We start from the raw sequence: 15,701 nt of genomic DNA on the forward strand, positions 1-15,701 counted from the left end.
GAAATATTTAATAATTAAAATAGCTGTTCTCTGATTTAAGGACCTAATAAAAGCACAAATGTTTTAACAACTTCTACGTACATGTGTCACTATATATTGAGTCAAAGCACAGTGCTGAAACTCACAGTTTGTGTTTGTCTCCCTCTGCTGAGTACAGTCGTGCCTGAAGAGCTGTGAGCTCGTAAAATCCAGAATTTTCTTTAGATAAGAGCTTCTTGTCGGTAAACCTGAGAAAGTGAATTGTGTGTTCACTCTGTAGATGAGGAGGTGCAGTGCACCCACACTCTTTAACATTCCTGCTTTTGTTCCTGTTAGCACTATGATCTTGTTCATTTGGAGTTGGTGATGACCTTTCACAGCTCTATCTTCACTTTGACTCTTGTGTCCTTAATCAAATACTTTGATCTTTACTGGGAATCATGTTTTTCCTAATAAGGATTCATCCTCATCTTTTATGGAAACTATTTAAGCTCAGACCAACTCTTGCCTGACCCCTTGTGTTTATTTTTACAATGATCCAAAAGTTTACCGTTACCTGTCATTTCTAGAATCATACAAATGACTATAAAGTTGTTAAGCTGCTGTAGAAGTCCTGCATCCTCTCTGGGAACAGGACTCTACGTAGGTGGTGACTGAGGTGGTGATGGGCAGAGTTTGTGAATGTCTGAACTGCTGTGTCGGAGATAGTGGTGACTGAGTCTATATATATAAAGAAGAGTGCCACTAGCAGAGGAGTCCAGTTACATCTGTACACTTATGTGGCACTGACAGGTCATTCATTCATTTTCAACCTGCTAATATATTAAACCAACTTTATACTGGCAGGTAACTTTAAATATTGAGCATTTCTTTCTGTCATTGGGCAAATCTGATAATCTAATTTGCAACTCCAACCACATGCCAAACAGGTTCAGGTTTGGGAGGATAGGTATGTTTTTGTTTTCTCACGGTGCACCAGCTTGTTTTACAGGCTGGGTCTTTTGGCACATAACATAGACTAAGGTGTGTCCGTGTGATGGGGCGTGTGCCATGTTGTGTGTACATGTGCATGCATGTACAATATGTACATGCTGTAAGGCCATGTATGTACCTGTCTAAATGACATCAGGTACTTGTATGACTTCATTCCATCGCTGTGTGAACACATTGGCTGATCAGACTCAATACACTCCCCACAAACTCTCCTGTGACCTCTTGAGGAGGCAGACCTCACAGTTTGATAACATCTGGAATGCAGCTTATCAAAGGTCTCAGGAGGGATATATCATGTAAAAAAATGTCATATTTTATCAGTGCAACAGATGATATTAATTAATGTGTTTATGTTTTAATTCTTTAAAGAAATCAATATTAAAAGTTGCAATGGCAGTGAATTTGATTTTTCATCCTTAACTTCCACATGGGACAGCTCACAGCTCCACCTGGACTTTTAAGTTGGACCAGCTATTGACTTTGCTGCACAAACAGGAGTTTCATGTAAGGCTTGTTTGATCGCATTAATAGCTTAGTGCATTATTTCTGCTGAAGTGTGCAACTTAAAGTGAGTAAAAGGCCACAGACTGATTCCATCACAGTGACTCACTCAAAGACAGCATTGTCTCCACGCCCCACCCAAGAACTTCTAAAGAGACATGCAATACACCCAAAGTCATAGGTGAGGTCACGCCTCAGAGTTATGACTGGAATTGCACTTTGCACTCGCGCTGCCCCTTCTGTAAATGACTTGAAAACAATGAGAGCAAATACATACATACAGATATACCCGAATATTTCACGCAGTCTGAATGTGTGTGTTTTTTGTTTTTGTTTTTTTTAAATAGAGGCTAATTCTTTATTTACACTTCTGCAGTTTGCTGAATATGTTGTCTCTATTAGATAAAAATGTTGGTGAAGCTCAGATAGCCAACACCCACGTTTCCAGCTTAAGTAAATCAGTCATGTTCTGAAGAAACACTCCCTACATTCTTGTTCCTTGCATACATTTGTTTTTGCTCTCAACAAGACCGTTTTGATGATGAAATCCTCTCCTTATGCCACAGATAAATCATTCATTGACTCAGTCGATGGCAGTCAACATTCTGACATCAAGATGATGAAATAATCAGGGTTTGATCAATACCATACCTTAAGAGGAGAAGTCCGATTGAAAGATTTGGGCTCAGTTTTGTCACTCTTGGCAGATCTTGACGCAGATGTAACGTGAAACTGGCCCCTCCCTTGATTCTCACTGGAATAAGACAGCTGAGGTGGTTGCACAAGCTATCTTTTATTACTGTGTGTAAATAAGAAGTGTGTACATAAGCATGTGCATGTATCTATCTATGCCTGTGTGTGCTCAAGGCCTGTATATCACTACAAATCTGGGTGTGTGCTCGTTGATAAGTAACTTGGATATTATCTCAGATAAAACTGAATGTGTTTCAGGTACAGTTCACTGCAAAAGCTAGTTTAACGCATCTGCCCATGCAGGCATATATGTGTGACCTTGTGTGTGTGTGTGTGTGTTAAAGCAATATCTGTTTCCACTCAGTAGCAGCTCAGATGTGGCCCCTCATCAGGTGGGTGTCAGTCTACGGTCAGCTCACTTCCCTTTATAGCCCAGAGAGAGTTACGGCCCGGCCTCTTGTGGCTTCCACATCTGAGCCTTCCCCTTCTTCCCCTTTTGCTCCCTGACCACACCTCCTCCCCTTCACTCCCTCCGCCTCTCTCTCTTTTTCCCATTCCCTTCCCTCTGTGTCAGAAACATGCTGCAAGCCGACAGACAAGGCAGAGGCTGACAGACATAGACATACACACACACCGGCACACACTCGGAGGCACTTTCAGCCAACATGGGCCAGATACTGACCTGGATCCGAGGCCCACGGGACAGCCCGGCCCTGCGGGATGTGGCCGTGGAGGAGCAGGTGTGTGCAAATGTGTGAATGTCTATGTGTGTGTGTGCTTTTGCTTTTGTTATGGTATGTGCTGAGCAACTAATCTAAAAGTATCCACGTGTGCTTTGTTTTGTCAACGTAGGCCTTCTGCAAGTAGAAATATAAATGTTAAAATAATACTCTGTTTGTCTAGTTTGAGCTGTTTAACGTTTAACAAAGAACTTACAGAGGAAACACACAAGGAGGAAAACTGTCTTGGCTCCAATCCAAGTCAGCCTTCCCTCCCTCACTCTTTTAGTCTCTCTCTCTCTGCTGGAATGTGAGGCTGCCGGTCAGTCTCTCTCTCTGCGAGTTCAGAGTTTGTGTTTTGTATTTGTGAGATATTAAACCGACAAGGCCTCTGGCTTCACTACCTGTTGCTACAAGCACCAAACTTGCAGTGGTTAAATCCCTGTTTGTGATGACTGTTTCTAATGAGACGGGTGTGTGTTGTTGTTTTTCATGGTGAGAATATCCTGATTTTATTTTCAAAGAAGAACATAAAGTCTTTCAGAACTGTTTGGAGTTTTTAGGTCTCGCCCAAATAGCATTCTCCTGTGATAATCTGCAGCAGCAGTATCACGCAATAAGGGTGTGTAACGAATCTTAATAACTGCTTTTTTTTTTTTTTTTTTTGCTCAACAAAACAGTGTGTACTGTAGTTCATTGCCTCAGGTTCATTGTTATATGTTCACATGTCTGGCAGGGAAAGAAAACTACATGGTGATATGTGACAGCTCTACTGATGTCAGTACTTTGTTATCAGGGCTGAGCTAGTTTGCTCTGAGTCACTTTATGTGTTAAAGGTTACGTAGTGAATGTGTCCTGGGAGGATAACTTCTCACTGATAGCCTTCAGATTTTTGGTGTTTTGTTTTGGTCCAAACCTTCCCAGCTATATCCTGCTGCACTCCCCCCCAACTTACTCTTAACTGGCGCTATTATCATTAGACTGACAGGAAATGGCCACTGGGAAAATAGATCAGAACAAAGTATAAAAATGACATGAGCAGTTGTCCACAACACTTCCTCGCTGTCCAACATACACATCTATTATGAGCTGTTTGCATACTGTGATACAACTGACAGCTATTTTCAACACTGCAGGAGATTTATAATTGATTTCTAATGTATATGATGTCTTACAGCATTATTCAGTATCTCTGAGCTAAGCAGTATTGTAAATATAGAAACACTGTAAAGTACCGTTTTGGATCACCTTTACAGGTCTTGTTGTTTTTGGTCACTGGGCAGCTGTTTTCAGTGAATAAAAAGCTCTAAAAAACACTGTACACTACCTGCTCAACACAAAACAGCTTAACAGATAAAGGGAGCAACTAGTTTAGTCGCTTAAGAACCAGATATTTCACACAGAGGTTGGTAGAGACCAAAAACAGAGCTAAAAGTGAATGAATAATTAGACTTACATTCATGAGGTTGCCAAAAACAGGACTCCAGATGAATGATAACTATAGCTGTGTAAATAAACATGTTCACCATGTTGACTTAAGAGGTGATGATATGGCTGCCTGCGATTGGCTTATTATGATTATTGTGTAACGTGTAAGCAGCATTGCAGCTGGTTGACGTGGAACTAATCTTTAACTGTATATGCTGTTAGATCTTCACAGGTTTTGTTTTTAACATCATCATCCGCAAAATAAAAGCTGTCACATAGATGACGAGGCATAAAAAAAACACACTAAACCTAATGCACCAGACGTTTATAGCTCAAAGTTGTACTTAAGCACAGTACTTGAGTTTTGACACTGATTGGTTATATTGCATCTGTCTGAAACACAAACATGCATTCCCACTGTCAGAAAGTGACAAAACCTGAATGTTTTCCTTCTGTTATCCACTGATATAAGTCACCATAAACCAGCTGGTTTGGTGAGCATGAGCTTCTCTCATGTATAGTTTACTGACATCGTGTTACAAGGTGTCTGTGCTGAAGTTCAAATGTCATAAATAGTCATTTGCCATAACTCTCTGCTGTATGCAGCTGCCTTTGTAAAAGTTTCATGAATGTAAACAGAAACTAAATGAGAAATCAAGTTTTTTGAATAATAAAGGCAGGAGGGAATCAGCTGTATTGATGAGACGCTTCAGCATGTGACTCACTGTAATAAACCCTCAGGCTGTGTGTGTTTGTGCCAGAGAGACACTGTGTACATGTGAGCATACACAGATATATTTGTTGATACATAACCTAGCAGCTGAATATTTCCTGTTGCATTTGTTTTTTAAATATTAGTGTAGACCCCGTCGGCAGTCTGCGTTATTTCCCAGCCATCATCTGGACTTGTCAGATTCCTCGCTTCTTTGTCAGTTTGGCTTGAGCTGATCCAAACGTTGCTCTCAGGCTTTTGTCATGTCTGTTACATAAAAATAACTCATCTCTCTGGGCTCACCTAAGAATGTAAAAGTGTTTCTGCTGTTTGTTTACATTCAGAAAGCTGTGTTGAAGCCTCATGATGTTTGTGACAAGTAAGGATAGGTAATGAAGAACCAGCAGCCTGATGCTTACTGGGAATTGTAATGTGATATAATGCTTAAGATTCTGGGGATCGCTTCACATAAACACACGAGTGTTGCAAGCTAGAGTTCACGATGACATGTTAGCAAGCTTGAGATCATTATAAGCTTATTTTCAAAATTGCTGACAAGAGTCAAATATATATAGAAATTCATGATGGCTCTATGCTCCTTTAATATGAGGCAAAAAGTCTCTGGTTATTTTACTCTGCAGGTGTAAGATATAGGCCTTATTTAACGTGCACTGACAGTAGGTGCTGTAGGTAAGCAGAGAAACATCCAAATTTCCTCGTGTCTGATGAAGTGTGTGTCTACAAACCTGGGGGAAAGTGCAGTGCTAAATTTAGAGACATGTGGACATGCAGCTGAGCAAAGGACATGTATAGTTAACTGTAAGTGTGGATGCACATGAGGGAACCAGAGTTTCATAGGAAGTCACTATGTCTATGTCCACCCAACAACAGGTACCAGCAAGTTAGTACCAAACAGTGATTTTGATATAACACCCTTAACAAACATAAAGATATTTTAATATAATGGAGCCTCAACAAGCTGATATATGTACATTTGTGAAATCAATATGGTGGCCCAAGGAAATAGGACATTTGATGATAACATTGTTTGCTCCACAGTGTTCAACAGTGATGTATGAGATAAGAGCTATAGTGCCTCTTTGTTCTGTGTTTTGCAGTAGACTATAGCTTTGTTTCTTTTAGCACGTCAGAATAATACCATAGAAATTGAAAAATATATAATTTTAATAACATACATTATTGATCTTTTGTCAAATACATTTCTTAAAGTAGTTACAACCTTTAAGAAATGTGATGAAGAGTACCTTAACATGTTTGTATTTCAAAAACTTATTAGATAGATCCAAGGAGTGTAACAGAATACATAAACATAATTTTAATAAAAAGATATGCAAACACTAGCACTGACTGATGTCCAGTTGCTAAACCTGTATATGACTTTCAAAGAGTAGATTTTAAACAATTGCCACTGTTTTAGAGCTGCAATGGTCGGTCAACTAATCAATTAATCAAGTGACAGAAAAATAATTGGCGGCTATTTTTGATAATTTTTCATGTAAGAATGGTGGAGATGCTGTTTTCAGCCTCTTCCCTGCTTTTCTGTGTTTTATATCATATTAAACTTATATTTTTGGGTTTTGGATTCACACAGTAAAACATCTTCACTTCCTGACATGTTATAGACCAAACGATTCATCTGAATTAGCGACAGATTAATCGACAATGAAAATAATTATTAGTTGCAGCCCCAATGTTTTTTTAGTCAAACGAGTGACATAGCTCGAGGCATGGTGATGTGGGTAGGTGATTTGGTAGTCTGTTGCTCCAACATGTTGAGAGATTGAAATGTTGAGATTAAATTAATGATCAAATGTCTAATGCTAATGTTAGCATGTTAGCATATTAATGTCACAATTAGCTCAAAGCACAGCTGACTCTTCCTCTGAGGTTGACACAGTGCAGCTGAAGTTAACGGATGTTGAGTTAAACCTTATAGAGTTCAGTATAAACTGATGAGCTCTTAAACCTACTGCAGTGTATGTAATGATGGCTGCATTGATTTGTTTTGTTTGGGGTCAGATAAACTTGAAACAGGACAGATGAACAAAGATGAACATGTTAACTGTTGCCTATTCACCCATGCAGCGGCAACATTAGCATACATGGAGTCACATGACTGGCCACTTGATAAATCTAAGTCCAATATTCACTATTTTCAGCTCAGTTTTCTTCTTTGTCTAGCTTACTAGATGTTTCTGTTGGTTTCTTCGCCATCTAGTTGGCAACATTGTCTGCCATGGTGCTGCCCAAGCTTTGCATAGTTGGTTTCTCAGAGCTTGTTTTCTGCTGGTGAGAGTTGTAAGATTTAACCACACAGTAAAAAATGTAACAATAAGCTACAATCCGGTTTAAAAGCTTTGTAGGTTTGCTTAGCTGAGTGATAATTCTCTGTAGGTGTATCACTGCCAGTGACCTCATTACAGGCAGTAATTTGATTGTTCAAAATGCACTCCATTCAGACACCATCACGGGTTTAATCCACGTCACTCTGTTCCTTAAAGGAGTATTAGTCTTATTTGCCAAGTTATCCAGCTTTTTCTGGCATTATTCCTGGTTGTTTCTGCACAGTCAGCATAGTCTACAAGTTGATCAGGTTTTCCATTTCCAGCATATACTAGCTTGTTACATGTTCACACTGAGTCCACAGATTCCCTCTGGCAGCTACTGTTTATAATCAGAAAACCTCCAGAACAGTTTGGAAAATCATGCCACTATCTATCACGTTCTACCAGCATGTTTTCAGTGTAAAATGTTTCCCATTGTGATCTTTTGCCAGTATACAAAAGTATACAACATCAGTGTATCCTGTGCTTTTTCCACAGTTAGTTTTAAAACACAATAATGTACAGCCTCCCACTTCCACTCTCACAGAAACAGAATCCAGAGTTCAGACCAGAAACCCCCTTTTTCAGCTTCACAGTTCAGATTGGTCAATCCCCCTGGAAGGGAGGGTCCTCTGTCTGCTTTAGCCCATTAACTGTCGACAAAGATAAGTGTTTCCAGGGGTTACCAAGTAAGGCGCTTGAATGCAGTACAAGCATGCATGTTTCCTCAAGAAAAATGCCAGTGCACTCTCTGACACACATAAACACCAACAGAGTCAAAGACACACAAAAGCAAAGGGCAAAGCTGTTTGAGAAGATTTATCTTGAAATGTCCCAAAACAGACACAAATACTTCTGCCAATGAGATGCCAGGGCAGGGATTCAGGAGATATGTGGCTTACTTGTTCTTTTTAAAGATTTTAGACTAAAGGGATATGGTCAGAGGAATTTAGAAATGAGGCAGACAGAATTTTTCTGACAAAATCCATCTGCTGTGCCCATTTCTCAAGTCTTAATCTTTATTAAAGGTGATAATCCTGTGTCCTTTTAATCATCAGCTTCATGTTCACATAATATAAAGCAGCTAGAATTCATTATGGGGTAATATAAAAGTGAAAGTGCATCTGTGTTTTTGAGCTTGTTGGTATGAATGTCATGCCAAATTCTCAGCTAAATACAGAGCTGAAACACAGGGAGTAACAGCAAACAGTGAACAACACGAACATGTCAAACTTTCCTTTGTTTCTTTGCTATATAAAACAAGTATTTGCCAGCCATGTGCTCATTCAGCAAAAAACAACAGACTGATACAAAAGACCACAAAAGAGTTTCAGATGACTCCAGTCTTTACAATCCTCCATTCATTTTCATCTAAGTGCTATGAGTATTTTTAGACACAAGGGGGTGCTGTTCTCCAAAGCCCTCCCCTTTTAACATGCTCGACATGGTGCTGCTTTATATGAGATTTAAAAGTCTCTGGGTTAACTTTATTAGGTACTTAACCATAAAATAATTAGTACTAGTAGTGTGTGTGTGTGTGTGTGTGTGTGTGTGTGTGTGTGTGTGTGTGTGTGTGTGTTGAGAGGGCAAAAGTTACACATCCATGTTTTTTTAGGTTCTTGCATAATCTCTTGGCTGCTGTCCAGAAACTGTTATTCAGGATTCTTCTGAAGGGCTGTGAAAAACCAGATAGTCAAAACTCATGTTGACTCATCGAATTTCTTTCCTTTCACAATGTGTCAATTCTTAAATTTATACTTTGTATTTATTTCTCTGCTCTGTCTGTCTTTGGGTGTGGTTTGGACTACATGTGATGTAGTCTTCCTCCTCCCTCTCTTTTTTTTTCAAACCCCCAACACACATACACACACACTGTCTGTTGTTTAAGAGCTCTGCAGCCTGGATTCCTAAGCAGTGAGTCTGTCAGCCACACCCAGACTCTGCCAAACAACACTGCTGCAGCAAATCTACTTCTGCCTTATGATCCTTCCACTCTTCTTTAAAATAACTCTTCCTGCAAATGTCTCAATGTAAAACTCCATGTCTGTTATCGAACTCAACATCCCCTCTTCACAAAACCCACCCTGACCAAGCCCAAAGTTTCCTCAAGCTGACTTTGTTATTTTTCTTGGCAAGCAGTGAGTGTTGGGTGGGTCTTTGTGCGTCCAGCTGACCAATCTGACTGAGCCTGCTCTGCTGCGTTGTGACTGCGGAGGTGGAGCATGAGCAGCAGAGGCTTGTTGTGCCACTTCCCAGAAGGCGGAGCACCAAGTTTTGCACTGTTGGGTGTGTGTCTGTATGTGTGTTTACATGTGTGTGTGTGTGTGTGCGTGTGCATGCATGTGTGCTCAACAGACAGTGTGGATTTAAGTGTTTCCACAGCGGGAATCTAAGGTGAACGAGTCTCAAGAGAGCATCTTGGTAGTGTACACAGCAGCATATATAGAGGATATACACTCACAATCAAACCTATGGTATGTATCTGGGCGGTATTTCCCCTTCAAGCTCGCTCTTTTGTAAATGTCTGTGTGTGGAAGTTCTTCCGGTTTGACTGATACTTGTCAAATTGCTTTTGATGGCTGTTGCATGTCAGAGCAGTAGGTAGTTCATCATGCTGTGTTCGTGTCAGACAGCAGCTTGTGGTCATCAAGTTTGCTGCCTTTTGCTGTGTGAAGTCAGGGAAAGTTGGCAAAGGACTGAAGAATACTGTGTTACTGTTATTTTTAATTTTATAGATCTTAAGGGCAGTTGTCAGCATAGTAACAACAAAGGGGATCCAAATAAACAGCAAATAATCGAATGACGGGTACTAATGTGTCCAACAATTTCTCTTAATGTGGCTTTAAAAAATCATCTCACAGTATCAAGATTTCTGTAAACCAGGCTTTGCCGCTTATTGTTGATAAAACAAACAAAATGTGTTCATTAGTGTGATCAACAAATATAATGCAAATACAGCAAAATATAAGAGCAATGCTTGCACTTCTCCCCCTCTTGCACTCTTTTTGAACATTGATTGTATCAGCAGTTGTGTTTATTTGCATAAAAGGCAGATAAATGAAAACCAAACAGAGAAAAGTAACGTGTATTAACAGCACAATGCCTCACAGATAGCGTCTTACAGTTTAGCCAGCTCTCTGTTTGCTCTTGAAATCCTCCCCACGATAATTATTTTCATCCTCTTGCAGCTCTGCGTCGAAAACCTCAGTCAGGCAACAGTTTTACACTCCTGATCTACATTCTTGCCTTGTAACACAGACTGCAGCTTTCGTCATTTCCACCACTGAGCTGAAGTAACCCACATTATGAATATTTGGACAGGTTGCCAGTGCTATTTTGAAGCCAGATCAGCAGTTGCTGTAGCTAAGGAGCAGTTTCCAGCCATATTCACATGTGCGTGTCTGTGGGTTTGTTGGGTGGGGCCCTGCATTAGTCATCAGTTTTCATTACAGGCGCAAGCTATGCCTTAATCAGTGTTCTTGGGTAAGGCTTGGATACACTGCATTGTTCCTTTACTTTTGACTGACAAACACAGTTTGAGTTATGTACGTCATGCAGCGAGCAGCACTGGGAGGTCTGATGTCTGATGTGGCACATCATGACCAAAGTAAAACAGGAAAGGGAATAAAACGACAAACCTCGCACATAGATCGTTTCCGTCTGAGATGAGAATGCCAGTTTGAAATGAGCAATGGTTTCAAATGCCACTGTGCTGTCATTATTCAAGCGCTAAAACCTTGTGTCTATATTTACCACACTCATTTCAGCTTCAGGTGGCAGTATGCCCAGAATGACCATGATGTGGATATCATCATCCCCTATCCTGGCCCCAGCTACGTCACTCAGTGTTGTCCTCAGTGTTTGAGTGTATGTGTGTGTTGGTGTCATGTGTTCCCATTGAAATGTGGTCAAACACATTTGAGTTTTTGATGAACAGGTTGCTTCTGCGTTGTCTATTCAAATGGATTATGATGCTTTTGTGTTTCATTCTACGACTTTCTATCTGTCTGTGAACTTCTGTTTAACAACCTCAATATGTCCCTTTACAAAACAGATACACGGAAACTATCGGCCCCTCCCTTTACCCCGACAAAATTTCTACCAGGTACAGCTGTATGAAACGTCGACCGCCTGCACACTTTTTTGTTTTTGTGTGTGTATACACAGGGGGCTGGACAAAATAACAGGAATACCTCACAATGTGGCGTGAGTGTATGCAGTAGCAGTGCTGTCACATCCCAATCTACACAAATGACTGTTAGTTTCAGGGCTTTCTTAAAGGATACACTCAGTTGTAAGGTGTTCCTGTTACTTTGGTAGCCACTGTTAGCTGCATGAGAAGGAGTCCTGCACAAACCCTGTGTCCAGAGCCATAGTCAGGCCACTCAGGGCTAGGGCTTTTTTGTTTAAAGCTGATGAAATGACTTCACTTGTGAAATCATTGAAAATTACAAAAATTGAGGCAACAAAAAAAAACACAGTGTTTATTTTATCAGAATGTAGCAACTGTTGCTAGAGCTAGCATGACATTTAGCTATGGCTAAGCCTCATGGGTAGGCCTGGTTATGAAAGCTACCAAGTGTAAAAAAAAAAATACTGAAAACAAAACTTTGATTTCCTTTCTTTGGGTTGTTTACTCTCTCCGTGATCTTATTTCTACTTATTCAAACCCAAAATGTTGCCAGTTTTAGACTGTGTATTTTATTAAGACAAAGTACTTATATGGCTGGTTGTGTTATATTAATCATTTATATTTAATATTAATTATTATTTGATATGTTAAGAACTTTAGCTTCTTTTAGAATTAGGGTAAAAATAGTATTTGGGGGCATTGTACTGGTATTAGTACCTACCTTGTTGGGAGCTGTAGTTAAAAAAATGTGATGAAATGTTTTGTTGTTGTTAATATTTGGAGTTCATATTTAATGTATAGGGCAGTAGTGTATATATATATATTATATATTATATATTAGTAAGTTTTGTTTTCAGTATATTAGTTCCCTCCCTGTCTATATATATATCTATATATATATATATATTATATATATTTATTATTAGATAGATAGATAGATGATAGATAGATAGATAGATAGATAGATATAGAGAATGGATAGAAAATTGCCATGTGTCAGCTTTTCCAGAGAAATAAAACCTCTCAGTAAAGAAAAAAAAATGTTACAGAGCAGGTTAACCTGAAAGCAGAACCAGCTGTTTTCAACTCTGGGTAGAGCATGTATGTAAACAGACACCAGCAGGATGTCCCTACCTGTGCCACTTACGGCACAATATGTGAGGTGTGTGCTAAAAGCAGCGCCAACTGTATTCAAACCGTTTGCAGGGTCGCTGGATGGATGGTATGTTATCTATAAGCAGAGAGCAGTCTGTTGCACAGGAGGCGTGAGGAATGTAGGAATGCTGCAGTTTGGGATCCCAGCAGACAGAAAGCTTGTTTGGGTGGATAACAGGTGAGCACAGAGAGTTCAGTCTGGTGATGTAATAAACATCTGTGTTAGCTTCAAACATCCAACTGAAACTCAGGTGTGAGTTAGAGAGAAGATAACAAGTACTTAAGAAAAACTTGCTCACAGTATCATGTTTTTGCTTGCTGTTACTGGCTCTGTATGTAAATAACTTGTAGCTTTTTAATTTGCTTAGATGCAACCCTTTTTCCAAATTTAGGGATGCCACCCAGATGATATTACCTTTTCATCTCACAGTTCAGAGAGGAGACCTTTGTACCTTACTCATTTTTATTCTGATACTGACAGTAGGACTCATCTTGTAAACAAACTAGTTCCCTCCCTGTCTCTCTGTTATACAGCGCATTGTTTCCCTTAAAGGTGTGTGACTGAAATTAAGCAGCCTGTTTGTTTGCTTGTTGGAAAAGTATCTGGGTGGTTTGCTGCATGTCTTTGTTAGATGCCATTTGTCACACGGTAATGGCTTTGATGTCAGTGAGGAGACTATTTTTGCTTGTGTACATTTTTTTAAGCATGGTTTCAATAATGCAAATGCATGTGGATGCTCTTTAATGCAGTAACACGTGCATTTGTTCTGACCTGTAGTCAGTAAGCGAAACCTATTGAATGTGTATGAAGAGTCAAAGAGCAAAACGCAGTGTCACATTACCTTGAGATCAGGAAATTAGCACTTTCCTGTGGGTGTCATGCTTCCATGGCTTTTGGTCTCGGACATTAGTGGACTGCTCTCATGTGACTAAAAAGGCAAATGAGTCACTAAATCCTCTCGGCCAACTTCCTTTCATTTCAACCGACACATTTGAAAAATAGTGGAGGGATCTAAATTTAACTCAGACATGGTGCTAGGAGCTTTTGGTTTGCCGTATGTTTATGTGTGTAAGGGAAAGTATAGAGCACGGTGATGATGCCATACATTTGGTCACTGACACATCTGACATCATGATTTAGAAAAGAAGGTGAACATTGCAGTGACCGCAGTGCTTTTAATTAAATGTAGCTGAACACTTTTTCAGTGTTTCTTTAAATGATGTACCTTTTTGTAACAAACTACTTTTGTACAAACCAACACAGTTGTTTGTATTAAGACAAATGCATGAGGTTTGGTATATTTTGTTCACATTTTAGTATGCTTATTCATTTCATATTCATTCATTCTTGAGCTGTAACTTCCAGAAATGCTACTTCTTTCCAGGCAAGACATTTCTGCCATTACTTTTCAACATAGCCAGGCTAGCAGTTTCCCTGTGTTTCCACTTTTTATGCTAAGCTAAGCTAAGTGGCTGCTGACTGTAGCTTCATATTTACAGATGTAAGAATGGCCTCAATAAGAAAGCAGTATTTCCCAAAATGCTGATTCCTTTAAATTAAACGTATTGTAGAAACACAAGTTTAACGTAAGGTATTGACAAAAGTAATGTTTTAATACAACAGTTTGATCCCAGTTTTCCAGTTTGTCTTTTAAACTTTAGCACAATTCTAAATTCATCCTTTCCAACTACAGATTACATGATATGAAAATACCCTAGCTATTTTCTGTCTCTTGTGCAGGATCAACCTTCAAAACACATCTGACACATCATGTGTTACCACCCAGCATGCATTGCAACTCTGCTTCCTTTCTTCCACTTTGTTTATGGTAACTTGGCAACAATCAATATTTACTGCACTGGCGCGAGTAATGTGACCTCCCCCGTGGCGGGGCAGGGGGGTACCCTGGCTGCTTGTGACCTCACTTCCTCTCTTCTGCCACTTCCTCTCTAAACCGCAGTACGTTAACTCTTCCAACAGTCATTCAATTGATAATGAGATTATTTCTAAAAAGAGGAGACATGTTCCCTAGTTGGACATTTAATATTATTTTAAACTAATTTTAACAGTTTTAACACTCTTTAGCTAAATTCATCAGTTGTATAAGGTCCAAATGTTAGAGTGAGATTTGATGAGAACAAATATTGATGCTTTGATTAAAATTTTTATCTTCTTATAGTTGAAGCAAAGGTCAAGTAAAGACTGTGATTCATATGTACTAACCCTGCCCTTTGTTCTGACCTTATTTGTGTAACACTGGTGTGTGAGGCAATCACTGACAGCTCAGAGATGGAATCATTTCCAAATCAGGCGTGCCATACTGCAGAGAGTTCAGAGTGGTGCTATTCACGCTGTGGTCTTCCCTTTGCTAAATGTAGTCAACAGACATACAGTCTGGCTTTACCCTCCACCTGCCAGCTCAGTGTAAAGGTAAAACATGATGCACAGCTGGCTTGACAGGTTAATTCACTCAGAGGTGACAGGATAGACGTGGGATAATTGTTAGACATGTTTGTTTTTTTTGTCACAGGACTCGATGCAGCCTGTGTGTTAAAATCCAAATGACCTCACAACTTGTGTAATTAGTATGAACAGACATAAAAACAGTATGTACACTAACTGGCTTGGTTAGTGTGACTGTACACTGACACAAAAACATACAATGCATTGGGTTGGACGTAAAAATAACTACTGTTGCTCTGATCTGGTGTCACTCGGGGTGGAGGCTCTCTGCTCTTTATTTACACGACCTGAAAGAACTGGGCTGGGCTGCGGCGCATACTGGGCTCCACCTGAAGACCGCTGCATGCTTCAAAATGAATGCACGGCTGCCTTTTAAAGGGAGTTTATTTAGTTGTTCGTTTGTATAGTTCTGTAAAAGTAAAAAATGCAGTTTCCATTCCATACAAGTGAAGCAGAGAGTACACCTAACAGTGGTATTTAGGTGTATTTAGTATGTTTGTTTGATAGATCAACATTTAGCACTGTCGTCTCACAATATGAAGGCAATTGGTCTACTGGCAAATATTATCTTATTTCAGGC

The 15,701-nt window shown here is 39.6% G+C and overlaps 1 protein-coding gene across 46 annotated transcripts in view; it reads left to right on the top strand.

Annotated features, from left to right (window-relative positions):
- cast (calpastatin) overlaps nucleotides 1-15,701 on the top strand; it is a 33,903-nt gene that overhangs the window by 1,905 nt on the left and 16,297 nt on the right. For 5 of the 46 annotated variants that reach the window (XM_027279042.1, XM_027279053.1, XM_027279063.1 and 2 more), the window contains exon 1: nucleotides 2,713-2,906. The exons of 31 other annotated variants lie outside the window; for them this stretch is intronic. In XM_027279042.1, coding sequence (XP_027134843.1) covers nucleotides 2,832-2,906 — 75 coding nt within the window. In that variant the 5' untranslated portion in view covers nucleotides 2,713-2,831. Of the gene's footprint in view, nucleotides 1-2,711; nucleotides 2,907-9,638; nucleotides 9,845-11,424; nucleotides 11,476-15,701 lie in introns of those variants that run through there. 10 more of the 46 variants (XM_027279061.1, XM_027279068.1, XM_027279065.1 and 7 more) reach the window with 7 other exon arrangements.

This window comes from Larimichthys crocea, chromosome VI, assembly GCF_000972845.2.
Source record: "Larimichthys crocea isolate SSNF chromosome VI, L_crocea_2.0, whole genome shotgun sequence".
Classification (NCBI taxonomy): Eukaryota; Metazoa; Chordata; class Actinopteri; family Sciaenidae; genus Larimichthys; species Larimichthys crocea.